This window comes from Balaenoptera ricei, chromosome 5 (genome assembly GCF_028023285.1).
Source record: "Balaenoptera ricei isolate mBalRic1 chromosome 5, mBalRic1.hap2, whole genome shotgun sequence".
Lineage (NCBI taxonomy): Eukaryota > Metazoa > Chordata > Mammalia > Artiodactyla > Balaenopteridae > Balaenoptera > Balaenoptera ricei.
Genome location: NC_082643.1, coordinates 23,939,591 through 23,966,213, shown reverse-complemented (window position 1 = coordinate 23,966,213; position 26,623 = coordinate 23,939,591). Strand labels below are relative to the sequence as shown.

Here is a 26,623-nt window from a genome sequence, read left to right as displayed (position 1 = left end):
TTAACTTTTTAAATAACATCTTTTTTATTTACAGGTACAACAGAATATCTCGGGAATGGACTCAGAAGTATGCCATGTGATGCTACCTTAAAGTCAGAATAACCTGCATTATAGCTGGAATAAACTTTAAATTACTGTTCCTTTTTTGATTTTCTTATCCGGCTGCTCCCCTATCAGACCTCATCTTTTTTAATTTTATTTTTTGTTTACCTCCCTCCATTCATTCACATGCTCATCTGAGAAGACTTAAGCTCTTCCAGCTTTGGACAATAACTGCTTTTAGAAACTGTAAAGTAGTTACAAGAGAACAGTTGCCCAAGATTCAGAATTTTTTAAAAAATGGAGCATGTGTATTATGTGGCCAATGTCTTCACTCTAACTTGGTTATGAGACTAAAACCATTCCTCACTGCTCTAACATGCTGAAGAATCATCAGAGGGGGAGGGAGATGGATGCTGAGTTGTCACATCAAAGGAAGCAGCATTATTCTAGCAGCATCCATTCTTGTTTAAGCCTTCCACTGTTAGAGATTTGAGGTTACATGATATACTTTATGCTCATAACTGATGTGGCTGGAGAATTGGTATTGAATTTATAGCATCAGCAGAACAGAAAATGTGATGTATTTTATGCATGTCAATAAAGGAATGACCTGTTCTTGTTCTACAGAGAATGGAAATTGGAAGTCAAACACCCTTTGTATTCCAAAATAGGGTCTCAAACATTTTGTAATTTTCATTTAAATTGTTAGGAGGCTTGGAGCTATTAGTTAATCTATCTTCCAATACACTGTTTAATATAGCACTGAATAAATGATGCAAGTTGTCAATGGATGAGTGATCAACTAATAGCTCTGCTAGTAATTGATTTATTTTTCTTCAATAAAGTTGCATAAACCAATGAGTTAGCTGCCTGGATTAATCAGTATGGGAAACAATCTTTTGTAAATGCAAAGCTGTTTTTTGTATATACTGTTGGGATTTGCTTCATTGTTTGACATCAAATGATGATGTAAAGTTCTAGAGAGTGAATATTTTGCCATGTTCAGTTAAAAGTGTGCAGTCTGTTACAGGTTGACACATTGATTGACCTGATTTATGCAGAATTAATAAGCTATTCAGATAGTGTAGCTTTGTAGGCTGCACATGATACTGGCAGCCCGGGGGTTCACAGAGGGACTTGGGGCCCAGCAGTTCTGAAACGTGTATATGGAGTTTAAGAAATTTACTTTCCAGGTGCAGCCCCCACCTAACTAAATGTTTTCTTCACCTTGTACACTTGACAGCTGGAAAAACCATAACATGGGAGTAATAATGGGTCAAAATTTACAAAATAAAGTACTGTTTCGGTGTGGGAGTTGTCATGAGGCTATGTTGAAGTGACTTAACTATGTGGGATATTGAGTTTTTTTTTTAATGGAGTGAGTATCCATTAAAATGAATTTGTTCAGCCATTTACATTAATGAGCATTTAAATGCAACAGATATCATTTCAGGTGACTTAACATGAATGAATAAAAGTCAATGCTATTGGATTATTTTTTGTTTGACAAGTGCTATCTGTGCCACTTATTTAACTTCTGTAGTAACAAGGGCATTATCATTCTTCACCCTTCCTAATTCTGACCCTATAGTTTTATTACTTTTTCCTAGTTATTTTGATTTGTCCATTGCTTTCTTACCGTCCTGTATTCAATTTCTAGCACATCTGTGACTTTTCCACTTCCACATTTTTGCACTGCTTACACTTATGTGCAATCTTATTCCTTGTCTGCGCACAGATGTGGAAAGTTAGATATAAAATAAATGTTAAAGCTTGATTTTTATAAACATTTTAATATGTAGTTTGGACATGATTTATTGACTTAAGGTTCTTCTCTAAACTGAAAGTGAAATGCATGCCTTCCGAAGATGTTTTGGCTTTGTTAATTCTGTAATAAGCATTTCATTGAGAAATATCAATCCAGTTATACAATTTTCCAATGAGTGAATTTTTCATTTTATCTTTTGCTTTAAAAATAACTCAAGGGTAGATGTCATACTGTTAAAACTGTTGGATTCAAAGTACAAATGAGAAATTAGTAACATACCTCTCCACAAGGTAAGAAACTTTTTTTGGCTCTATTTTTAGAATAATTAATTCTGAGATTCCCTCAAAATAACAGCTTTTATAGTAGGCATATCATTTCTTAAAAGCCAACCATGAATAAAACATACTTGTCAGAGTTTCTGGATTCCTAATTGGCTTTCAAATTGACCTTTTTAGCCATAGACAGCCCGCCCTTACGTGTTTATAGAGATGACTTCCTTAAATTATTGTCATAATGATTAGTAGATGTGTCCAGTTCTCTGTATCTTTGACTTGATGCTTTCTATATTTCGTATGTCACTTCTAAGGGAATAAGCCATAAAGGCTTCTCCAGGTTTAAGAGAACAGTAAAGTACCTGGAAAACCAACATTTTTGAATGTATGAACACTGGACTTGAGATCATCTGCAATGAAACCTTCAAAAGAATCCAAGAATTTGTCCTTTTCCCCCCCATATATATTACTAGTGCCATGTATAGGACTGAAGTGATCGTTAGATTAAAAATTGATTTTGGTTCTTCCTGTTTCCTATGTCTTTTAATGCATAACTCAGATTTTAAATACCTAAGTTTCTCTTAACCTATGGGGATTATAGTCCAGTTGACCTGTTAATGATAAATTATATTTTAAGTGACTCATTTTTATTCCTGGGCAGGTTTGCAATGTGATAATCAGATTTAAAAGAAAAAAAAATACTACTCTGCTTTCTTGTGTGGGTGTACTCACAATTTTTTAAAGTATGAACCACAGTTAACTGGTGGTCTCAGGGGTAGTGAAACACTCACTTTTTTTTTTTTTTTTAATGGCTTAGTTGACATACTTCAGATACTGATCATGCTGTGTTAGTGATTTTGGAAGTGACTCAAATTAGCCATGTTTTGTGTTGGCATAACAAAACTGTTAAATGATTGTTGATTACAGTTTTAAGTGAATTTGTCTCTATTTTATGAGGAACCCAGTGCAAGTCACTAAATATTGTCTAATAGTGACATCTGCATAACACTTGTAATAGCTAAGGTTAATAGAGCTTAAAGGATTGTTACCATTAAAGTCTGTGTTTAAAGACACTCTGGTCTTAACTCGGTAATTCCAGCTAACATGAAATCCACACTTTAACTTAATACTGTGTGTGAGTTCTATTTTTGAATTTCTTACAGTTGTAACAAAAACTATGGTCTGTAAAGAATTCAGGACAGTGATTCTCAAAACGTGACCCCAAGACCAGCAATAATCAGTATCATTTGGGATGTTCTCTAAAATGGAAGTTATCAGACCCCACTCCAGGCCTACTGATTGAGAAACTATGGAATGGTACCCAGTGGCCTTTTTTGAAAAACCATCCAGGTGAAGGCTGTTCCTAAGTTCTCCCTTGTAATAGACTACAGCAGTGTTACTTCCGACCCTATGATGATTTTACTCATTTTACTCTTGATGTTTCATGGCTGTAAGAGAACTTGTTACATTGTATGCCCAAGTATTACATTTCTAACAATGACAAATTCATAGTACTTTTAATACTGTGGGTTGATATACATGTTTACTTAATATTAAGATGTATTAACATCCTACAGTGAACTAATTTGAGTAACAGTCTAACCCAGTGACATTCAAATTTATAACTAAGACCTAACTTTATTCTGGGTATGCATAATTCAGCCAATAGCCAAGTAGTTAAAATGAGTAACCAGGTGCAAGAGTTTTCCTGCGAAGTGTTGGCTAGATACCTAGCTGAACAGGGATTTGAGCCCTGTTCTCATTCTGTGGCCTAAGCAGCTTTTGGGGGGCTGTGGGAGGTGGTTTGAAAACGTAAGATGTCATGTTAAGGGTGTTAGCAGTCTTCACTGAATTTAGAAGATACTGAACGTACCCTAAGGTAGCTATTAAAACTTTCTACTCTCCCAGTATAATGGAAAAATAAACAGTAAGGGTATTTGGACCAGAATTTTAAGACGTGACACCCCCTCCCCCTCCAAAATAAAAGTAACGGAAGAACTTGTGTTGAAAGGTCAAAAAGTTCTAGGAAGACTAGGAAGATTGCAGTTAGCCGAGTGTGTTTTTTCAGGTCCCCAGTAATTAACCAATATTTTGCATTCTTTCCTGATACTGTTAAACTACTAGTTCCTTTCTTTGCCTCATTTTGAAGAATTTTTTAATGAATAACTGGTACACAGTGCTCCTGATAGTTGCTTTTTTACATGGAATATGTTGTTTTAACATTCCGTTGTCGATTATCTCTTCCCAAGTTGTACACTTTCTGGATGAAATTATGTATTTAAAAAATTTTAAGAGCCCTCAATTTTTTTCTGTATTGTAGAAAATGGTTTTATGAAATAACTACTTTTCATTCTTACTATTGTCTGAGCCTCTATGTAACCTCGATTCCTTGTTTACCATATCAAATTTGAGTATTGTCAGGTAAGGCCAAACAATGAAGTACTTTCATGCCCTAGTTGCTTAAGAACACAGTTAACCATTGTGATATGCTGACCTACCAGCCATTTCTCCTGAACTTCCTATTCAGGAACTTCCTATTCATCATCCCATCTGGCTGTCTAAAGGATGACTGGCTTGATTTCTACACACAGACACACGCCCATACCTCTTCTTGTCCTCAGTAAGTATAAACCTTTTAGTTGCACTGGCCCAAAACCTAGGCATTAACCTTGATTTCTCACACTTCTAAATTAAACAGCAGTTCTGTCAGTTCTACCTAAATTTTTTTTTTTTTTCACAATCTACCTATTCACCATATTCACTGCTGTCACAGTGGTCTATATATCTACATCATCTCTTGGATTCTTGCAATAACCTGAGTAGTGTCCTTGCTTTTTACTTTGCAGTAATCTATCCCACACACAGCACCCAGCATATTCCTTTTAAACCATATCTGATCGTGTTATCACTTTGCTCCAAACCTAATGGTTTCTCATTCAGAGCAAAAGCCAAAATCCTAAAAGCAATTTACAGGCTGGAATGACTTTTCCCACCACCTTTACTTCTTCCCTAATCACTCTTCCCCACCAACTTCCTCAGCTCCGTCACACAGGCCTCTGCTGATGCCTGAACACAGCGGGCTTTTTCTTACCTCAAGATGTTTCCCTTGTTCTTCCTTTTACCTGGAATTATCAAAGATAAAGTATGGCTCCTTCTTACCTGTTAAGTCTCTGTTCAAATGTCAACCCATCAGTGTTTTTTTCTCAACTATTCTATATAAAATAACAGCACCGCCACTATAGAGGGCACCGTGGCATATTCTGTAATACCCACCTTAAATGTAGTATTTACTGTTAACTCCCCAACCTCACCCCAGAATGTAAGCTCTGTAAGAACAGGATTTTTGTTTTGTTCCCCTACGTGACTTAGGTGACTGCCTGGCACATTGTTCGGTGGTCAGATGTTTAATAGACGACTATGAGCTAAATGGTAGGCTTTGCCAAAAGTATTCCTTGTTTTTCTTTAACTCCAAAAGTACAAAACCCAGAAACTTAAGTATACTGAAGAAAAAATAATTATAGAAAAACAATTAATGGAACCTTGACTGACCAAAGCCCACCTCAGTGAGTGGACGGACATTTCAGTTTCTATCAGTATAGATGATTACACTGACCATCTCTCCTGTGAAAAAGCAACTAAACATGGTGGGAAAAAACACTTCTAAATAATGTGTTTTTTAAAAAATCTGTCAAGAAAGAAAGTACTCTCAAGCCAAAACCAAATTGAAACCAGGAACCCAAAAAGGAAGCTGACTATAATCAGAAACTAGCTTTCATCTTGAAAACACTTGAATGAAATGTATTTTCATGACCTTTGCGAAGCCCAGAATGCATCCAAAGAGTGGTGTTCAAATAGGATAAACCCATCCCTAATACATACGATGAGGAGTTTGCATATCTTGAATTTTGATGCTCTGTGGCAAGAGAGTATTCTCTCAGAATATGTAATAATAGTTTGGCCTTTGTGAAGATTTGTAGCCCTAAATCTTACTGCATAGGTAGTCTGAGAAAACCCAAGCAGAAGATTTATTTTTTTAAAGTTGTTCCAATTCAGAGCAACCCAGTGCTGGCAGAAGCAAACAGATACTCTGCAGGTACTCAATAGCTCACAGTTAAAAATCAGGGGAAAAAAAGTACAAAGGAACATGGTACCATGAGTAGGAATTGACTTGCAAAAATTTCAGGCATTAAAAACATCAGGTCATCCAAATTGGAAAGGAGGAAGTAAAACTACATTTGCAGTGGACATGATATAGAATATAAATTATTAGAGCTAATAATTCAGCAAAATTGCAGAATATAAAAATCAACACATCAGTTTTGGGGTTTTTTTTGACCACACAGCTTGCAGGATCTCAGTTCCCTGACCAAGGATTGAACCCGGGCCATGGCAGTGATAGCCTGGAATCCTAACCATTAGGCCACTAGGGAACTCGCTCAGATGTATTTATATAAGCAGTGAAGAATCCTGAAATGAAATTAAGAAAACAATTCCATTTGTAATAGCATCAAAAAGAATTAAATACTTAAGAATAAATTTAGGGCTTCCCTGGTGGCGCAGTGGTTGAGAGTCTGCCTGCCGATGCAGGGGACACGGGTTCGAGCCCTGGTCTGGGAAGATCCCACATGCCGCGGAGCAACTAGGCCCGTGAGCCACAACTGCTGAGCCTGCGCGTCTGGAGCCTGTGCTCCGCAACAAGAGAGGCCACGATAGTGAGAGGCCCGCGCACCGCGATGAAGAGTGGCCCCCACTTGCCGCAACTAGAGAAAGCCCTAGCACAGAAACGAAGACCCAACATAACAATCAATCAATCAATCAATAAATCTTTAAAAAAAAAAAAAAAAAAAAAAAAAAAAAAAAGAATAAATTTAACCAAGGAAGTGGCAAGACTTGTATACTGAACACTACAAGGTATTTCTGAAAAAAACGTCCTAAATAAATGGAAAGACACCCTGTGTTCATGGATTAGATTTACTATTGTTAAGATGGCAATGATCCCCAAAGCAATCTACAGATTCAATGCAAACCCTATCAAAATCCCAATGATTGTTTTTGCAGAAATGGAAGATACAAAAATTCATACAGAATTGCAAAGGAGCACAAAAAACGAAAAAATCTTGAAGAACAAAGAGGACTCATACTTTCTGATTTCAAAATTTACTACAAAGCTACAGTCATCAAACCAGTATGGTACTAGCATAAAGATAAATTTATAGACCAATGGAATATAATGGAGAGTCCAGAAATAAGCTCATATACATATTATGGCCAACAGGGTGCCAAGACCACTCAATGGGGAATGAACAGTCTCTTCAACAAATGGTGCTGAGACAACTGGATATTAACATGCAAAAAAAAAAAAAAAAGAATCTGGGCTGCTACCTCACGTTATACACAAAACAACTCAAAATGGATCAAAGTCCTTAATGGAAGATCTAAAACTATAAAACTCTTAGAAGAAAAGAGGAGTAAATTTTCATGACTTTGGATTTGGCAATAAATTCTTAGATCTGATACCAAAAGCACAAGCAATGAAAAAAAAAATAGATAAATTGGACTTCCTCAAAATTGTAAACTTATGTGTATCAAAGGGCACTATCAAAGTGAAAAGACAACCTTAAAGATAGCAGAAAGTATTTGCAAATCACATATCTGGTAAGGGTCTAATATCCAGAATATATAAAGAATCCTTAAAACTCAACAACAAAAAAAGAAACCCAATTTAAAAATGGGCAAAAGATTTGAATAGATGTTTCTCAAAAAAAACAAAAACAAAAAAACCCAAAGATATACAAGTGGCCAGCAAACGTGAAAAAGAGGCTCAACATCATTACTATGCAAATCAAAATAAGATACCACTTCACACTCGCTAGGATAGCTATAATTTTTAAAAATGGAAAATAAGTGTGAGGATTTGGAGAATCTGGAGCCATTGTACATTGCTGGTAGGAATGTAAGAAGATCCAGCTTCTATGGAAAGCAGTTTGGTAACTCCTCAAAAAATTAAACACAGAATTACCATATGACCCAGCAATTCCATTCCTAGATATATACACAAAAGAATTAACATGTCCAAACACGTATTTGTACATGAATGTCCATAGCATTACTCAACAATAGTCAAAGATGGAAACAATGGATGAATGAATAAACAAAATGTGATCCATACAATGGCATATTATTCAGCCATAAAAAGGAATGTAGTACTGATACATGCTACAATGTAGATGAATCTTGAAAACGTTATACTAAATGAAAGAAGCCAGACGTAAAAGGAAAAATATTGTATGCTTCCATTGGTATGAATATCCAGAATAGTTAAATCTATAGAGACAAAAGGCAGATTGACGTGTGCCAGGGACTGGGTGGGGGGAGAAAAGAATGAGTAGTGACTGCTTAGTGGGTATGAGGTCTCCCTTGTGAGTGATAAAAATACCTTGGGAGTAGATAGAGGTGATGGTTGCACAACATTGTGAACACACTGAATGTCAGTAAATGGTACATTTTTAAATGGTTAATTTCATGTTATATGAATTTCCTATCCAAAAAATCAGCCACAAAAGGCAGTAGCTGACACTTATGTAATAATTTTTAGGTGCCAAGAACTGTTCTGAATTCTTAATTCTTAACTCTTAATTCTCATAACAAACATATACTTATTACTTACACTTACATTATTATCAACAAACATATACTTAGTTAACAAACATATACTTACATGACTATTTCTGCTTTACCGATGAGGAAACTGAGGAACAAAGACGATAAACGACTTACCCAAGGTTACTCAGTTAATGGCAGAGGTTGGGATATAAATCCAGGTAATGAAATTCCAGAGTCTTACCTCTTAACCATTATGCCAGAAATAAAAGTTTCAAATATGAATAAAGAGCAAGAGACTATAATAAATGACAGATTTGAAAATTAACCAAAAGCAGTTACTTCCAGAAATTAAAAAAAAATAGAATAACTGAAATTTAAACTCAGAAGACAGGTTTAATAGCCCAACAAACATAGATGAATAAAGAATTAGAGCAGTGGAAGTTATGAAGAAATTCTGAATGTAGCACAAAGAGATGTAAAGAGTCTAAGAAACATGGAGTGAGATGTGAATCAGTCTAACATATGTCTAATTGGAGCTTGAGTTCAATTTATTGCCTCTAGGCCCTAAATGTACATTTCAATAAATATATCCTCTGTGATAAACAACTGAATTCCTTTAAGATTTCCCTTTAAAATGAACACAATAATAAGCTTTCTCAGTAGAAGGCACTGGAGGGATATTGCAGGAAAAAAGAGGCTCTCCAGCTGTTCCTGGTATGGGCTGGGGGTTGGCTGGGGTAGGTTTGAAGACATTTAGTAAATTTCCACAGGCCCGGAACACAATCCATCTGTGACCTTGCAGCCTTGGCCAGGTGATAATCTTTTTGCAGCCCCCTTGACATGGAAACCAAAGTTCCTGCATGGCCTGCACACAACTTCTTGTGGCCTGGAGGGTTACACACCTGAACAGCATGTGTGCAGTCCACCTGTAGTCCAGGGGTCCGTACAGAGCTGTTATTTCCTCTGCAAATAAAGTAGATTACCTGCAAAAAGAAAAGAAAAAAAAAAAAAAGTCAATAGGTAGATTGATGGAAGAGCAAAAATGAAAGATTTCTCAACAGCAACGGAAACAGAGGACAGTGGAATATTAACTTCAATACACTGAGAAGAAATAGCTATCACCCTAGAATTCTATACCAAGGAAAATATCTTTCAAGAATAAGGATGAATGACATGGATAAATTTGAAAAACGCTGTGTTGAACAAAAGAAGTAAAAAAAAACCATAGTGTATGATTTTGCATGACATCCGAGAGACAAAATTAAACCATGGTGCTAGAAAGCAGAACAGTGATTACTTGGAATGGGAGGAATTTGGAGAGAAGCACAAGAGAACTTTCTAGGATGAAATGTTCTGTATCTTAATGGGTGTGTGATTACACAAGTATATATGTTTGCCAAAACTCACTGAACTGTGCACTGTGATGGTTAATTTTATGTGTCAACTTGACTGGGTCACAGGATGCCCAGAGAACTGGTTAAACATTATTTCTGGGTGATTTGGTGAGGGTCTTTTCAAAAGCGATCAGCATTTGAATCTGTAGACTAAGTAAATCAGATCGTCCTCCCTGCTGTGAATCGGCATCATCCAATCCACTGAGGGCCTAAGTAGAACAAAAAGGCAGAAGAAGAAATAATTTTCTCTCTGCCTAACTACACAGGTTAGAACATGGGTGTTCTTCCAAAGCTGATGGATATACAAACATCCTTTATTAAAAGATCATCTGGAACAGAAGAACCCAGTGCCTCTGCTCACAAGATGTTCAGAAATATCAGAGAATTATCTCCCAATATTTCAGAACAAATTGGGTATGTGAATTTTTTTCACTGCAAAATTTATGAAATTGAATACAGATCAAAAGTGAGATGTGCTGTAAGTATAAAATTTACAATAGATTTTGAAGTCTTAGTATGAAAAAAGAGTGTAAAATATCTCAATAATTATATTGAATACATGTTAAAATAATATTTTGAATATATTGGTTTAAATAAAATATATTATTAAAATTAATTTCACCTGTTTCTTTTTACTTTTTAAAATGTGACTACTAGATATTTTTGAATTACGTATGAGTATTACATAATTCTATCGAACTGCTCTGGATGTCTAATTTTTGTTGGACAGCCCTAGAATGATTGAGTAGCCTAATGAATATAAATTGAGAGGAAGTGTTGTCTTTGCCTGAGTCCCCTAGCAAACAGTGACTGAGGCAAAGCTTAATTGCTAATTTTTATTTAATTAATTAATTAATTTATTTATTTTTGTGAGGTACAGTCCCAGAATAGTGAGAGTGTAGGAAAAAGGAATTAAGACAGAGGAAGTGGGGAAAACACCTTTGGGCAGTTGCTGGGGGAGCCTGATCCCATGTTCTGCAGCATGATGCTTCATCTGAGATTAGAAGTGATAATAGAAGCCAGAATCACCAAGGGAGTGATTGGTTTAAGCCTGGGTGCTGGGGCTACTGAGGATCTTGCCATGGTGGCTTGTCTTGTCTCTGTTGGGTTATGGTTACTGTAATTTCCCATTGATAGTTAACACTGGGCATGGAAGTAGTAAGAGATGTTCCAATGCCTCTCCTAGGTTCCAAACATAATCCTCCCTGCTTTTCACTGAGTTGTAGCAACTCTAGCTTCATCTGGTAATCAGTTCATTACCCCAGTCAGTACATTAGCTCATTCTTTACCTGCTTGTCCAGTAGAATAGGAAACCCAGAGTGACTCCACAGTATTAGTCACAACTTCCAAATGGGTGGAACCCTGTACCTTCCCCAACTCTGGATCCAAGACCTCTGACCTAACAGCATCAACAGTTTCAGGAACAGGAAACAAATTCCATTAGTGAGTCACTGAGACTGATGACGAGGGAGGCTACTCCTGCTTTTACATCCTGGTTTTTATACCTGTGGATTCTAATTTGGGGAGATATAGCACCACATGTTGACCATAGTTCAGTGCATATACCACATCCCGTGGGAAAGTGCTCCAACCCTGCAAGGTGCTGTCCTTAAGCTGAGTTTTCCACAGGCCATTCCACTGGTTTGGGTTTTTTTGTTGTGTTGTTTTCTGTTGTTTTTTGTTGTTGTTGTTTTTGAGAGGAGGTTGGCTGCTCATGTGATAGGGTACTTGGTAAAATAAGTGATTCTCAAGGTCATGAGCCCACCTGCCCATCTTCACATCTCCTTTTACATCAAGTGGGTCTGTTTTCTAAGGCACTGTGGTAGGGATACCATTTTAAGAGATAAAGAATTCTATTAACTCTCAGATGGTGCTGGTGAAGACACTGCAGTCTGGCAAGGCAGAACATATTCAGAATCTATTAATTTCAGTATATCAATTTGATGCCCCAGTCAAGGAGGAAGGTGTCCAATGTAATCAATGTGCCAACAGGTGGCTGTCTGGTCCTCCTAAGGAATGGTACCTTTATCTAGGGCTCAGCATCAGTCTCTGCTGCTGGGTGGTTGGGCAATCAGCAGAGGTAGGAAGATATACTTGGTGAGAGAAAGCCCATGTTGGGTCCATGCATAGCCTTCATCCCTGCTACCATGGCCACTCTCTTCATGTGCCCAATGTCAAGTACTGGAATGGTGCATAGAGAGGCTAGCTAAAATTCATAGGACTGTCTTTCTGTGTACTCGGCTGTCAAGAGCTTCCTCTGTACATGTTCTCTTGTGAACATTAATGTGAGTTACAAAGAAACAGCATGTGTTGTGCCCACTCCTACAGTCCGTCCGCATATTATCTACCCAGACCTCCACGTCACCTATCTTCTAGTTTTATTTCTTTTAAGTCCCTGATCAACCAAATAAGACTTTTGGCTCTGCCCAGGTGTCAATATATAACTGTGCCTCAAGCCACCTCTCCTTTCACATGAAGTGAAAAACAAACATATATCTCACAGGTCTGTGCACTGGGAACATTTCCCTTCACTAATGTCATTCAGGGCCACTCCTAAGTGGGGCTGTAATGTGGCAGCAGTCCTTTTATGGCCAGTTTCAATACATATTGCACCAGCCCAGGTATGAATCAGGCCTCTGTCAATCAGGCATGAGGAACGCCCCTTGAGGTCATCAGTGTAGAAGAGATAGTGACGTGGAAGGCTAGACTACCAATTCATGTAATTTTCTTGGACTTCCGTTTGAGTCTGGATGTATCACTTTCTATACACTGTGGAACATTGCAGCCCCTGCCCAGCTTTATGGCTTGGTTGATTTGCAGATCCTCAGTTCAGGCTGCATAGTCACTTGGTGTACCATGGTCAGAGGTTTGGTCTCTGCTAAGACCCAGTAGTAGTATAGTAGGAACTATTTTTCCAACAGAGCAGTTCTCTATGGTGAAGCACATAGCCTTGCTCCAGAATATAAGGGTCTACACTGTGAGTCTTCTATTAGAGCTTGCCCAAAGCTCCATATACCCTCCATGGATATCTCCAGCACTATTAGATCTGTTGGGTCATATGATATAAGTGTGGTTTTTCAGGCCTGACCATAGGCAATTACGAAGACTTTACCTGAAAGGCTTCACGAGGGAAAGCTGTCCTCCCCAATCAGACTTGGTATACAGTCTAAGTATTATAATCTCTAAAGGGAGTTGCAGTGAAGGACCTATTATTGCCCCTCTGACTGTTCATGCTCTTCACATATTTACATTCCTAGTTTCAGTGACTTCATTCCTTGTTCTCTTTATCTGAGGCCTTGGGCAGAGGTCTTCTTCAGGTGACTGCGCTGAGATCTCCTTATTGGAGAGGAGAAGTGGGAAACCCTGAATACATTTATTCCTACTCAAACTCAGTACCCAGCAATTTTCCACTCCTAGTCCTTCCTCCTCATTCTCCTCCCCTACCCCAGGGCCCATAAAACAGCCAGAACCTTTTGCTCAGGACTCCCTCAACGTGAGACGACACACACATCTGTGTTGATCCACCTGACCCGTGACTGGTGTGCCATTTTATTGGGCAATGAAACAGGGGAGAGTTGGCATCTTCTCCAGTTTTAGCCTCTTGTGTATACTATCACTGTAAGTGGTTGAAGGCTTCACTGTTACATTCAGTTTGGCTCCTTGTTGCTTTAATTGGCTGCTCTGACTCCTGACAGCTCAGATCTCTCTTCCAGCTCAGCTTAGTTCCTGATAGGGTAGCATTAATCCTCCAACTTTGTTCTTCTTCAATATTGTGTTGGTTATTCTGGATCTTTTGCCTCTCATATAAACTTTAGAATCAGTTTGTCAAAATCCACAAAATAACTGGCTGGGATTTTGATTGGGATTGCATTGACTCTATAGATCAAGTTGGGAAGAACTGACATCTTGACAATACTGAGTCTTTCTATCCATGAACATGGAGCATCTCTCCATTTATTTAGTTCTTCTTTGATTACTTTCATCAGAGTATTGTAGTTTTCCTCATGTAGATTTTAAACATTTTTTGTTATATTTATACTTAAGTATTTTATTTTGGGGGGTGCTAATGTAAATAGCATTATGTTTTTAATTTCAAATTCTAATTGTTCATTGCTGGTATATAGGAAAATGATAGACTTTTGTATACTAACCTTGTATCCTGTAACCTTGCTATAAATTGCTTATTATTTCCAGTGTTTTGTTGTTGTTGTTGTTGTTGATTTTCTACATAGGCAATCATGTCATCTGCAAACAAAGATAGTTTTATGTCTTCCTAAACTGTATACTATCTATTTCCTTTTCTTTTCTTACTACATTAGTTAGGGCTTCCAATACGATGTTGAAAAGGAGTGACAAGAGGAGACATCCTTGCCTTATTCCTGATCTTAGCAGAAAAACTTCTAGTTTCTCACCATTTAGTGTAATGTTAGGTGTAGTTCTTTGTGAGTGTTCTTTACTAAGGTGAGGAAGTTCCCCTCTATTCCTAGTGTGTGGAGTTTTTATCATGAATGGGTATTGGATTTTGTCAAGTGTTTTTTCTGTATCTATTGATACGATAATGTGATTTTTATTTTTTAACCTACTGTTGTGATGAATTACATTAATTGATTAAATGTTGAACCAGCCTTGCATACCCAGAATAAATCCCACTTGGTCATGATTCATATATATATATATATATATATATATATATATATATATATATATATATATTTTTTTTTTTTTTTTTTTAGTATATATTTTTGGATTCAATTTGCTACTGTTTTGTTAGGGAGTTTTCTATTTATGTTCATGAGAGATATTGGTCTATAGTTCTCTTTTACTGTAATGTCTTTGTCTGGTGTTGGTATTAGACCAATGCTGGCCTAATATTTTAAATTCTTGTCCGGGTAATCCAGCATCCCTGCTATATCTGAGTCTGGTTCTAGGGCTTGCTCTGTCTCTTTTTGCCTTGTAATTTTTTGTTGAAAGCCATACGTGATGTGTGCAGTGAAATGAACAGTGGCAAAGAGGCCTTTAGTGATATAGTGGGAAGGTATGAGGAGAGGGAAGCTTTCTATAGTCCTATGATTGGGCCTTGGTCTTTTAGTGAACTTGTGTCCTGGGTTGTGAATTTAATAAGTGCTTCTCGTTTTTTTCAGCCCCTTAGGTAAGGCAAGAAGGCTAGGGGGAATTTCCCTTCTCCCAGGTTAGGCTCTGATAAAATCGTTTCTCTTGAGGGTAGTCCTTGAGAATGCTATCATGTATTTCAAAATGGTTCCTTAACCCCGTCCCTCTGCTGGAAGCATGAGGGAATTGCTCGCAAATCTTCAATGTGAGAGCTGGTAGATCTTCTGGAAACAAAAGACAAAACTGTGGGAGACCCACTAAGACTGAATTCCCGTGGAGTTTTTGTTTGTTTGTTTGTTTTAAGATTTATTTATTACTTATTTATTTTTATTTTTGGCTGCGTCGGGTCTTAGTTGCGACACGTGGCATCTTCGTTGAGGCACGTGGGATCTTTTTCATTGCGGCACCCCGGCTTCTCTCTAGTTGAGGTGCATGAGCTCAGTAGTTGCTCCGTGGCATGTGGGAATCTTAGTTCCCTGACCAGGGTTGGAACCCGAGTCCTCTGCATTGCAAGGCGGATTCTTTACCACTGGACCACCAGGGAAGTCCCCTGTGGAGTTTTTAAACTCTCAAATTTGTCCACACTGAGCCTCCAGCCACTCAACAATTAGAGGTTTTTTTTGTTTGTTTGTTTTTGTTTTTGTTTTGTGTGGTTTTTTTTTTGGCCTTGCAGCATGCGGTCCCCCACCAGGGATCAAACCCGTGCCTCTTGCAGTGGAAGTGCAGAGTCTTAACCACTGGGCCGCCAGGGAAGTCCCAGAAATTAGAGTTTAGATTTTCCTTCCCTAGTACTGGTTTTTGCAGAGCTTTCTACTCATGGGTTTCTGCTTTGGTTAAGTTGTGATTCTCTGTATCCACCTGTCTTTTTCTCCAATTTTGGGGGCAGCAGTTTGCCCTTTCACCTGAATTCTCTGACAGATCTAACAAAAGCTGTTGATTTTCAGTTTGTTCAGCTTTTTACTTGTTTTTAGGATGGAGTGATGACTTCCAAGCTCCTGACATGACAAAACAGTAACTGGAAGTCTTTTATTTCTTTGACCCATGAATATACACACACACACACACACACACACACACACACACACACATATATATATATACTTTATTTTTATTTTTTGGAGCAACTTTAGATTAACAGCAAAACTGAATAGAAAATACAGACGTCCCATACACTCCCTGCCCCAACACATGCACAGACTCACCCGTTATCAACATCCCCCCACTAGAATGGTACATTTGTTATCATCGATGAACCTACCATCATTATCACCCAAAGTCTGTAGCTTACATTACAGTTCACTCATGGTGTTGTACATTCTATGGGTTTGGACCAATGTATGTTTTCAAAGTGAAGTAATCCAAATGAGGTCATACTTGTGTCTTGGAATGAAAGGAGGAATGGTAAGTCTCTATTCCTGTTTTTTAAAAAAAATAGATTCCCTAAAGTATTTCTTAATAGAACAACAGAGTATATCCAAACATATTCACAGGGATGAATTTTCCTTTGACTTGGCTTAATGGGATCTCTGGGATTTATGAAAAAACAAACAAACAAACAAACAAAAACTCTTTGCCACTCTTGCTGCTGTAAGTCTTGTTATCAGTTTTGAACAGACTAGTTTAATGCCATGAATCAGGGAATATAATTTGAATTGAGAGTTCCGTTCCTATCAAAAGTAAAATGCTCCTGGAGTGAGGAAACCTTTGAACCAGCCAGAGCCTTTCCCCCTTAATATCAATGGGCTCTACTGCAAGGAGTCTATGGGCCAGGAAAGGAGAGTTTGGGTCCTGTCTGCCACTGTCTGACAGGCAAGTCACCTGACTTCTTTGGACCCTGTTCCCTCAGCTTTAAAGCCAGAGGCTTGGGCTGAATAATCCAAATGTCCCTAAAGCCAAGATGCTAGGCTTGTGAAAAATGCTGACTCTGAAAAAATAAAATATTGTCCAGTGTCTACAGATTCAGGCAATTCCAGGGCCATTATAAGGCAAAACAAAGCTCGGATTTAATGAGGGGAGAACTTCTCTTCAAAGACTTCTGCTTAAATACAGAAATAAGGCAGATAACGTCAACACAGTCATACGTTAGTCTATTTTATGCAATGCGAAATTCCCTCTTAACTTCCTAGATCGCAGTTACATCCTATTGCAAAAATGGGACTCAAGTAGACTGCGCCACTATGAGACTTGAAATAAACCTGTGGTATTTCTTGGGTACCTAGGCATTGTTAGGAACAGCCAAGTATGTTAACCCATTTTATGCTTATCACAACCCAAAAAAGGAGTACTGTCTCCATTTTTGAGTTCTGGGAACGGGGGCATTAGAGAGTTTGTGGCTTGCCCAAGTCCCACAGCTAGTGAGCGGCAGAGGATTTTAAATTTGCCTGTGCATTAATGCAGGCTTCCGGAGCCTCAGGAACCGCCTCTGTAGAGCTTTATAAAACAGAATGTTGTAGTCCACTAACATCAGGCCAGCGTGCTGTGTTTTCTCTGGGCCGGGCCTTATGTTGCACGCTGTACACGGATTTTCTCAGCTCTCAAAACAACCGTACGAATTAGGTACTTTAGTACTTATTTATTGTTCGAAGGGCAGACTGTTCTGAGACAAACCTGCAGAGCTGCAGGAGGTGGGCGTTACCCGCGCCGGGCAGACACCTGCAGCACTGAGAGTCTGGGGAAACTGGGGGGAAACTGAAGTGATGGGGTATCTTGGTTTTCGGTTCTCCGAAGCAGTGAGGAGCCTCTCTTGCTGTAGTCTCCGCACACTACTGTCTGTCCCTGAGCTCCCCGAGGCTGTGCGCTACTTTGCGTCCAGAGATTGGTGTGTCCCAATTAGCGTGCATGGTTCTCGCCTCCCGTTCAGACGCCGGAGCAGCTGGAATAAGAGCCGAGGAGGACCCAGACCGCAGCGGTCCGAGCCCGGAGCCATGCACGAGGTGGCGGCTCCGGCACTCGCGACGCCGGGCTTCGCCCAGTCGGCACGATATCCGCGCTCCCAGCTAGCCTGCGGAGCCTGGGGAGCAGCTGAGGTCCTTTCAGCTCAGCTGACCTGGGGGCGTGGCCGAGAGCCGGGGGCGTGGCCTGGAGCTGGGGGCGGGCCCCGGGGCGGGGAGAGCTACAGCCCGGGCTCCTCCCGAACAGAGGGTAACTTCCGCGGCCCACGGACGCGCGGGGCTTTTTGCCCCGTGGGTGGGTGAGGTACCGGCCGCCGGCATGCTCCTCCGCCTGCTCCTGCTGCTTGCGTTGTGCGGTGCGGGCTCCGCTGCCATGGTGGTCAGCGTCAGCTTGCGGGGAAGCTGGAGGATCCGCAGCGGGAACGGCTCGCTGGAGTTGCCCGCGGAGGTTCCCGGTTGCGTGCACAGCGCCTTGTTCCACCAGAGGCTCATCCAGGTACTGTGTGCGGCCTCCCCGCCGGGAGCCTGCGCCCGCGTCCCCCTCGTGGTGAGAGGGGCCCAGGAACGGCCTGGCAGTCCCCGAGCCCGAGGCTGTTCTCCTCGGTTTGGCACTAACTTCCCCTTTGCGTCTTGTGGTCTGGGGGGGTGAGGGGGTGGGGATGGGGACGCCGAGGCAATGTATCTACTCTTGGCGAAGATCACCGCTGGGGTCCGGGCTAGATGGAGGCTGACCCACGCCCACGCTGGGACAGCAGCAACTCAGGAAAGCGGAGGTCCAGACAGTTCTACTGGGGGTGTTATTGCCATAGTTCTCCAGTGAAGCGTAGATTAGAAAGGACGTGTTGTCACTGACAAAGCCTAAAGCGGGGGATTATTGTTTCAACTACCCGAACACTGCAGAGGGCAATAGTCTTTCGCCAAGTAAGGGTTAACTGTATTCATTAATGCCTCAGTTTTTCATTTTCGCTTTTAGGCACCAGGGAGTCAGATTTGGAATTGATGCAGCAGCACATAAGCTGAGGAGAATGAGACCTGCAAGTGTAAGGTTAGGATTGTCAGTGCTAGTGTAAAGGCTAAGTAATTTTTAAGGCTGATTGGGATATGAAGAAAGATGCTGTTTCCTCTCAGGGTGTGTGATGTGATGTGATGTGTGTGTCCCAATAGATGCTTCAATTTCTAGACTTCTGGTGGAGGACGTTTTCCTGTTTGGCTGCCTGTGGTTAGAGGTTTGCAAACAGACTGCCACCTCCCACTGTTTTTTCGTTCCATCTGCTGCACATCTTTAATGGCTTTGCTTGGGACAAGATGTACTTGATACGTGGTTTGCATGCATTGTCCCAATCTGCATAACAACTCTAAAGAGTAAGTCTTCTTATCTTCGTTTTATGGATGATATGAATTATGGAGCCCAGAGAAGTTAGAGAATTTTTCCCAAGATCACACAGCAACTAAGAGTGGCAGAAATGGAGTTATAACCCAGCCTGGCCTGACTTCATAGCCTTCTGTACTGTGTGACACTTACCCTGTGTGACACATTGATAAATAATGTGTTTTTAAAGCGCTGGAGTTGACTGGCAGGAATATAATTCAAAACTTACTTAAATGACAGGACAGTCAACTTAGGGTTATGCAAAATTTCTGATCTGGTACCATTAGCTTTTTTTCAAGAATGTGTATCAGAAAGGAAGCAAATGTAAATGACACTGACCATGGTCCTGTTTATTTTTTAAGTAAAGAATTCTCAAACTTTAAGTATTTGAACTATTTTTAGTTAACAAACTACTTATGACATGGACCACAGGTGACCTTGGTACCCCAAGGCTTCACTTACCCATGCTTTGAAAATGCCTGTGTTTCTTTTGCAGGGTTTCTCCTTGCCTCATTTTCCTGATTAAATTAAGGCAATGGGAAATCATTAGTGGCTGTAGTAAATCAGATTACTGTTTCATGTTACAGGGCTACATATCAAGAAACAATGTTTGGTTGCTCGTTAATGTGAATGATGTGCTCACAGAATGAAATAACTGACTTTTCCTCATGGGAACAATTTACAATGTCTGTTAAATCTGTTAATAAATTCTTAGGAAAACTTTAAGTTTCAGTAAAGGTAGGTGTAGGTCTTAAATGGTAGTGGGATGAGAGATGGGGAGCTTTTGGGGATTGGGGAACTCCAGGCCTGTTGACAATAATCATCAATATCGAGTATCATTATTGAGTAGTAAGATGTTGTTATTCTACCTGCTTTATTATAACATCCCTTTTTGGTGTTGACCTAGGAAATATTCTATAGTTTAGAGCAGACACTGGTCCAAATACAGGGTTACATGAGAACTTGAAACATATCTTGCTGAAGTCATTCACCTCATTATCTCATAAATATTTATTCAGTACCTCCAATGTGGCAGGCATTATTCTAGGTGCTTGGAATCAAGTGGTGAAGAAAACAAAGTCTTTGTCCCAATAGACATTCTAGTGGAGGAGATAGACAATAAACAGATTAATAGATAATACAGTGACAGCGGGTACACTGAAGAAAAATAAAGCACGTTGAGAGAGTGAAGGCTCGTTGGGAAAGATTCTATTTTAGAAAAGGTGGTTAAAGATAGCCATTTTGATAAAGATCTTTTGATGAGTTCAGTTTTAAGTGGAAATGAATTCCCAGCAAAAAGGAAGAAAAGATGGCAGTGGGGAGGGGAGAGCCCTTGAGGCAGGAACAAGCTTGATGAGTTCTGGGAATAGTAAGCAGGCCAGGTGGCTGTAGCCCTGTGACCTGGGGGACAGGTGGATGATTTCAAAGTAGCCATCTAGGGCAGATCATGCAGGGCTTGTAGGCCATTGGGAATAACTTTTGGATTTTATTCTGCAACGATGGGAAGATATTTTTAGCTACATTTTAGTTAGTGTACATCCTTATTTTCTTAGACAAATTTTTTAAAGTGGAATCGTTGATTCAAAAGAGTATGCATTTTTTTAGTCTTTTGCTATGTACTTCTAAGTTGTTCTCCATAAAAATTGTACCAGTTTTACACTCCCATCATGACTTTATTGGAGTACTTGTTTTAAGTGCTAGATTGGATATTATTTTAAAAAACAAAAATAGAAACAATTTACTTTCTAGTGAGGTTAAACACCTTTTACAGGTTTATTTCATGCTTATTGGTGATTTGGGCTTACTTATTCCTGTTTTTGATCTATTTTTCTATTGACTATTCATCTTTTAAAATATAGATTTGTTAGACCTGTTGTTATATATTTTCAAAAATTTCCCATTTATTAATGATATATTTTGTCACATACATGTTTTAAAGTTTTATATGTTGAAATCTTATAAGCTTTTTTTCTTTTATGATTGTTTCTGTCTTTGGTATTATGCTTTGGAAGTAATTTCCTCTCTCCCAATTAAATAAATATTTACCTATATTTCCCCCTTTTAGTATTTTTATAATTCCTCTTTTGTATTTAAAATATTGATCCATTTGAGTTTTTTCAAATGGTTAAGCAGTTTTTTATATCACATGATTTGAACAATTTCTCTGTTGTCCACTGATACAAAACATTATTTTTATCATGCACAAAATTCTTATATACTAAATTTTCTTATTCTCTTTTAAAATTCTTTTGAAAAGAATAATAAATGTTTAATACTTACTGTACAAATATTGATGCAGAGAAATATAAAATATAAAGAAGAAGGAAAAAGCTAATAAAAAGCATACTATTCGGAGGTAAAAATTTTCATGTATATCTTTCCATACTTTTCTAAGTATATACAAACAAATATAATAATATAAAGATGAAGTCAGTCCCTGAGATGGTTTTGTAAGCTACTTCTTCATTTAAAATATATGATGAACATCTCTCTGTATCTATAGAACATCTCTCTGTATCTATAAATGTCTATAAATATAGATCTAGAAAAATTTTTAATAACTGCATAGACTCCATTATAAAGTTTTTCTTACTCAAAATATACACTTAAAAATAGAAGAAAATATATTGTAAATATACACATACACTACTAAAAATGGTAGGTACAAGATGCAATGATCATCTGGTATAAAAGTGTAGGTAAATATGGCGTGAGGCATTGAAGCACAGTTGAAAAAATGTAGACCTTGGTGTTGGACTGAGTTTGTTTCATGCCTGGATGTACTTCTGCTTCATCATGGGACCTCAGGAAAGACACTTCACCTTTTGGAGCATTAGTTTCTTCCTCTATAGAATGGTATTTACAGCACATCTTTGTTATGAAGATAAGAGTGAATGAGTGCCTATCTTGGAGCCTGATATAAAGTAAATGGTCAACAAGTGATACTGTTACTGTCTTTAGGGTTCATGGGTTTGCTTATGAACTCAGTCACTTACATGGGTCCTTAGTCATCAGGCGTAATGCTGAACGATGTCCTATTTGCTTTAAATAGGACTCAGAATTTTAATATGAGCAAAGGGGATCAGACCACTCTGGAACCAAATTAAATTGGTTGCTTAGCATTTGCAGTAGTTATTATAAATGTAATCTGAGTCTCTGCAACTTTTTTTTTTTTTTTTAAAGTTCATGGGTTATTTATTTATTTATTTTTGGCTGTGTTGGGTCTTCGTTTCTGTGCGAGGGCTCTCTCTAGTTGCGGCAAGCGGGGGCCACTCTTTTTTTTTTTTTTAAAGAAATTCACGTTCTTTTTATTTATTTATTTATTTATGACTGTATTGGGTCTTCGTTTCTGTGCGAGGGCTTTCTCTAGTTGTGGCAAGTGGGGACCACTCTTCATCGCGGTGTGCGGGCCTCTCACCATCACGGCCTCTCCTGTTGTGGAGCACAGGCTCCAGACGCGCAGGCTCAGTAATTGTGGCTCACGGGCCCAGCTGCTCCGTGGCATGTGGGATCTTCCCAGACCAGGGCTCAAACCCGTGTCCCCTGCATCGGCAGGCAGACTCTCAACCACTGCGCCACCAGGAAAGCCCGGGGGCCACTCTTCATCGCGGTGCGCGGGCCTCTCACTATCGTGGCCTCTCTTGTTGCGGAGCACAGGCTCCAGACACGCAGGCTCAGTAGTTGTGGCTCACGGGCCTAGTGGCTCCGTGGCGTGTGGGATCCTCCCAGACCAGGGCTCGAACCCGTGTCCCCTGCATTGGCGGGTGGATTCTCAACCACTGGACCACCAGGGAAGTCCCCCCACCCCCTTTGTATCTTATCAAAATTATTTCTTCCAGTCAGGAGCAGTTTCTGGCTGATACCTTTCTCTCCATTTTGGTACACACCCAGCGATGTTATAGTGCCTCTTGCGGATTTGTTCTCTGGGCAAGTGCCCAGCTGGCTGTTGCCAGTGGCCAGCTCTTAACCTCTGTGGAACTGAGACAAAGTTGGCTTTTCCCTCTCAACTTGGAGCTGCAGTTCCTGCGGCGATCACCCTTGGGCCTGTCCCAGTTGGAAGGGAGAAGCCCTCTGAGCCTGTGCTGTGTCCCGCTATGCAGCCGTGGTGTCGTTCACAGACGTAAGAACTGAGAAGCTTCTCTTACCGTTTTCTGTCCCACCTCCTGCCTGGGAGCCCTCATCTGAGAGGTAAAGGGTAGAAAATGAGTAGGAGAAGAAAGATGTAAGGATTATGGCAGGGAGGACTTGGGGCTGGACACTGAGATGGGAGAGCATCTGTGAACACCCAGCAGGCCAGTTGTCTAGGGCAGAGGGCCAGATACTATTTTAGGCTGCATGGGTCATTTGGTCTCTGTCATGTCTACTCAACTCTGCTATTGTAGCATGAAAGCTGCCGTATATAATTTATAAAGGAATGGGCCTGGCTGTGCTCCAGTAAAACTTTATTTATCGACACGTGTCCATTCTTAGCTCACTGGCCATACAAAAACAGGCAGTGAGCTGCATTAGGCCTATGGGTTGTAGTTTGCTGACCTGGTCTAGGCTAATATAGGAAACCTGAAGTCTGTAAGTTTGACGGTATCTATGCTGCCTGTATATTCTCTGCAGAGATCCTTTTTGTGTTCACTTAGTAAAGCTGAGTGAAAAATAACTTTGTAAATGCTGAGTAAATCCAAGGAGTGGGAGTTTTGCTGATCTTTGGGCAGTAGAGGAGAAGAAGTGTTCCTCTTGAGGCCAGCTGGGATAGTGGCAGCAAAACGCGAAGTGAGAACCAGAGGGCGGTGAGTGTCTGATGGCTGTGCACCATAAGAAGGGCTGCCGTTCATTCTCTGCTGATGCCTTGTAGGTTCTGTGCTTGGTTTTAACAGGGGAAGCCAATCTTCATCTCCACACATGTTCTTTCATAATGAAACTATGTAATAGTTGTATCTCAGAGCTCTTTCATTTCAGGTATTTTGATTGTGTTGGGCTTTTTTTTTCCAGTTAAAAATATTTTTAGTATTTTTAGTATGCTCATGCCATGGCAACTTTGTTTGAAAGGTAATGGTCTCTTAAACAGATGGAGCTTTAGCCTTGAGGATGGGATGTGCCGGCATATGAAATGCTTGCACTCCTAGGCCAAGAGTTCATTAATTTTTAGGTAATAAATAGCTATCATTGATAGTTTATTTCATGTTTATTTAATTAATTTTTTTTTGCATGTTTAATCACCTACCATAATTTTTATCAACAGGATCCTTACTACAGATTTAATAACCTTAACTACAGATGGATCGCCTTGGATAACTGGACCTATATGAAGAAATTTAAAATCCCTTTTGACGTGAGGTACTTCCGTGTGTATATCTATATTTATATCTATATCTATATATTCATTTATTATTATTATTTGAACTTTTGTTCTTTTTCTGTCTGCAATAATCTTTTGTTTGTTTAGGTTGCATATCAGAACATTGTCAGACTAAAGCCTGTACTATAAAAGTGAATATATATGATTTATGTTTTGATTTGTGTATGAGGGTGGTGCCACTGATCATTAGTCACAAAATTATGTCTTATTCAGTCATTTTTCCAGTGGTTATAATGGAGTCGCCTAGACCTAGTCAATTCTCTTATCTGCCTTTCCTTTTCCCTGCCCTCCCAGTAACCCATAGAGTGTATATATTTACAATATTGTCAAGTAGGATCAGAGATACTTCCTTTGTTTGGTGTAGTGTTAACCAGCCACTGAAACTAAGGCATTGGCCTCACATGATGTCATGAGGCCATGAGGAAAACCGTGGTATAGTTTTCAGTAATGTACTATGTAGCAGAATGTAACCCAATTGTATCTACTACCATTATTGCTAAATTAAAAAAAAAAAACCCTTTTGTCCCTTTAATAGGACCTTTTTTGGGGTAATTATTTACTAGCTTCTTAAAAAAGAAATAAAGCCAGAAAATAGTGCTCAATATCATGGAATTACTGTGTTCCAGGCTCTTATTTCCAGATAATACTTAAAATATCTCTAATAGGGGGTCCTCTTTCCCCTTGAACTCAACATATCCGTAATTTAACCAATTGACTTTCCCACTGAAAGCTTGCTTTATATTCTAACAACCTCATTATTTCTCTTACTGTAATGCTATCTTCCCAATCTTCCGTGCCCAAGGAGTTTTTGGCTCGTCGTATCTTTTCTTCATCTCCCTGTATTCAGTCTGTTTCTGAGTCCTGTTAATTTTTGCCTGTCATTTCTCTTGATTCAGCCCCTGCCTCCTTATTTCCAAGTTTCCGCCTTTGCCTAGGCCTTTATTAGAGAGTACCTGGAATTAGGTCTATGCTGCCTAATTAGATTTCTTACTTTGTTTTTTTATTCTCCAGTCTTTCGTATGCAGAAACATTAGATTCATCTTTCCCAAATTTTGATTTTACCATGACATTCTTGCTTAAGAATGACGGTGTCTTCCTTTTCGATTGGCAGATCAAGTTTAATATCCTCTGCTTGTCTGTGAAAATGCTGCTTACTGTTGCCAATCGTGCACCACTTCCTGCACCTCCATCCCCCCATCCCTCTCTCAGCCCTAGGCAACCACTAATTTATTTTTTATTTCCATGGATTTGTTTCTTGTGGAAATCTCAAAGAAATGGAATTATACAATATGTGCTCCTTTGTGACCGGCGTCTTTCACTTAGCATAATAATGTTTTCAAGTTCATCCATGTTGTCATATTCACCAGTACTTCATTTCTTTTTATTGTTGAGTGCTATTTTATTGTATGGGTATACATTTTATTTATTTTGTTCTTCTTTAAACTCTTGTCTCCTTCTTGAAGTCTTTCCTTATGACATAAACTCTGATAGCACTTGTAGTCTATCCAACAAGACTGTACCACAAAGTAGAAAAGATTGAAAGCTTTCTCTTTGTTTCCTGTGTTTTAGGCTTCAGTGCTAACCAGATTGCAGATTCCTTAAATTCAGAGACTGTTTTAATTCCCTGTAAGGTTTAGCAGAGTGCTGGGCACATACTGTTTACTCATAGATACTTGTTTGTTGGTTAATGTGTTCGCTTAGTGTTAGTAAATATAATAGTTTGTGAAAATGTTTTATGTCTATTATTTAACTTGGTTCTTATAAGAATTTGTGAAGTTCTAGGAAACAAGTCAATGCATGGAAATTAGAAGTCATGCTCATGATT

The 26,623-nt window shown here is 39.2% G+C and overlaps 2 protein-coding genes across 30 annotated transcripts in view; both read left to right on the top strand.

Annotated features, from left to right (window-relative positions):
* UBE2D3 (ubiquitin conjugating enzyme E2 D3) overlaps positions 1-2,606 on the top strand; it is a 72,003-nt gene extending 69,397 nt beyond the window's left edge. For all 8 annotated transcript variants that reach the window (XM_059922501.1, XM_059922496.1, XM_059922497.1 and 5 more), the window contains one exon: positions 35-2,606. Coding sequence is in view for 1 of the 8 variants with exons in the window: in XM_059922498.1 (XP_059778481.1) it covers positions 35-80 (46 nt within the window). In the remaining 7 variants the exon portion in view is untranslated. The remainder of the gene's footprint in view (positions 1-34) is intronic.
* Positions 2,607-18,325: 15,719 nt separating this feature from the next.
* Positions 18,326-26,623, top strand: part of MANBA (mannosidase beta) — a 174,051-nt gene continuing 165,753 nt past the window's right edge. For 19 of the 22 annotated variants that reach the window (XR_009503231.1, XR_009503238.1, XR_009503235.1 and 16 more), the window contains exons 1-2: positions 18,326-18,575; positions 24,682-24,776. Coding sequence is in view for 1 of the 22 variants with exons in the window: in XM_059922492.1 (XP_059778475.1) it covers positions 18,399-18,575; positions 24,682-24,776 (272 nt within the window). In the remaining 21 variants the exon portion in view is untranslated. Of the gene's footprint in view, positions 18,576-23,549; positions 23,637-24,020; positions 24,230-24,268; positions 24,291-24,681; positions 24,777-26,623 lie in introns of those variants that run through there. The other 3 variants (XR_009503243.1, XR_009503242.1, XR_009503244.1) reach the window with 3 other exon arrangements.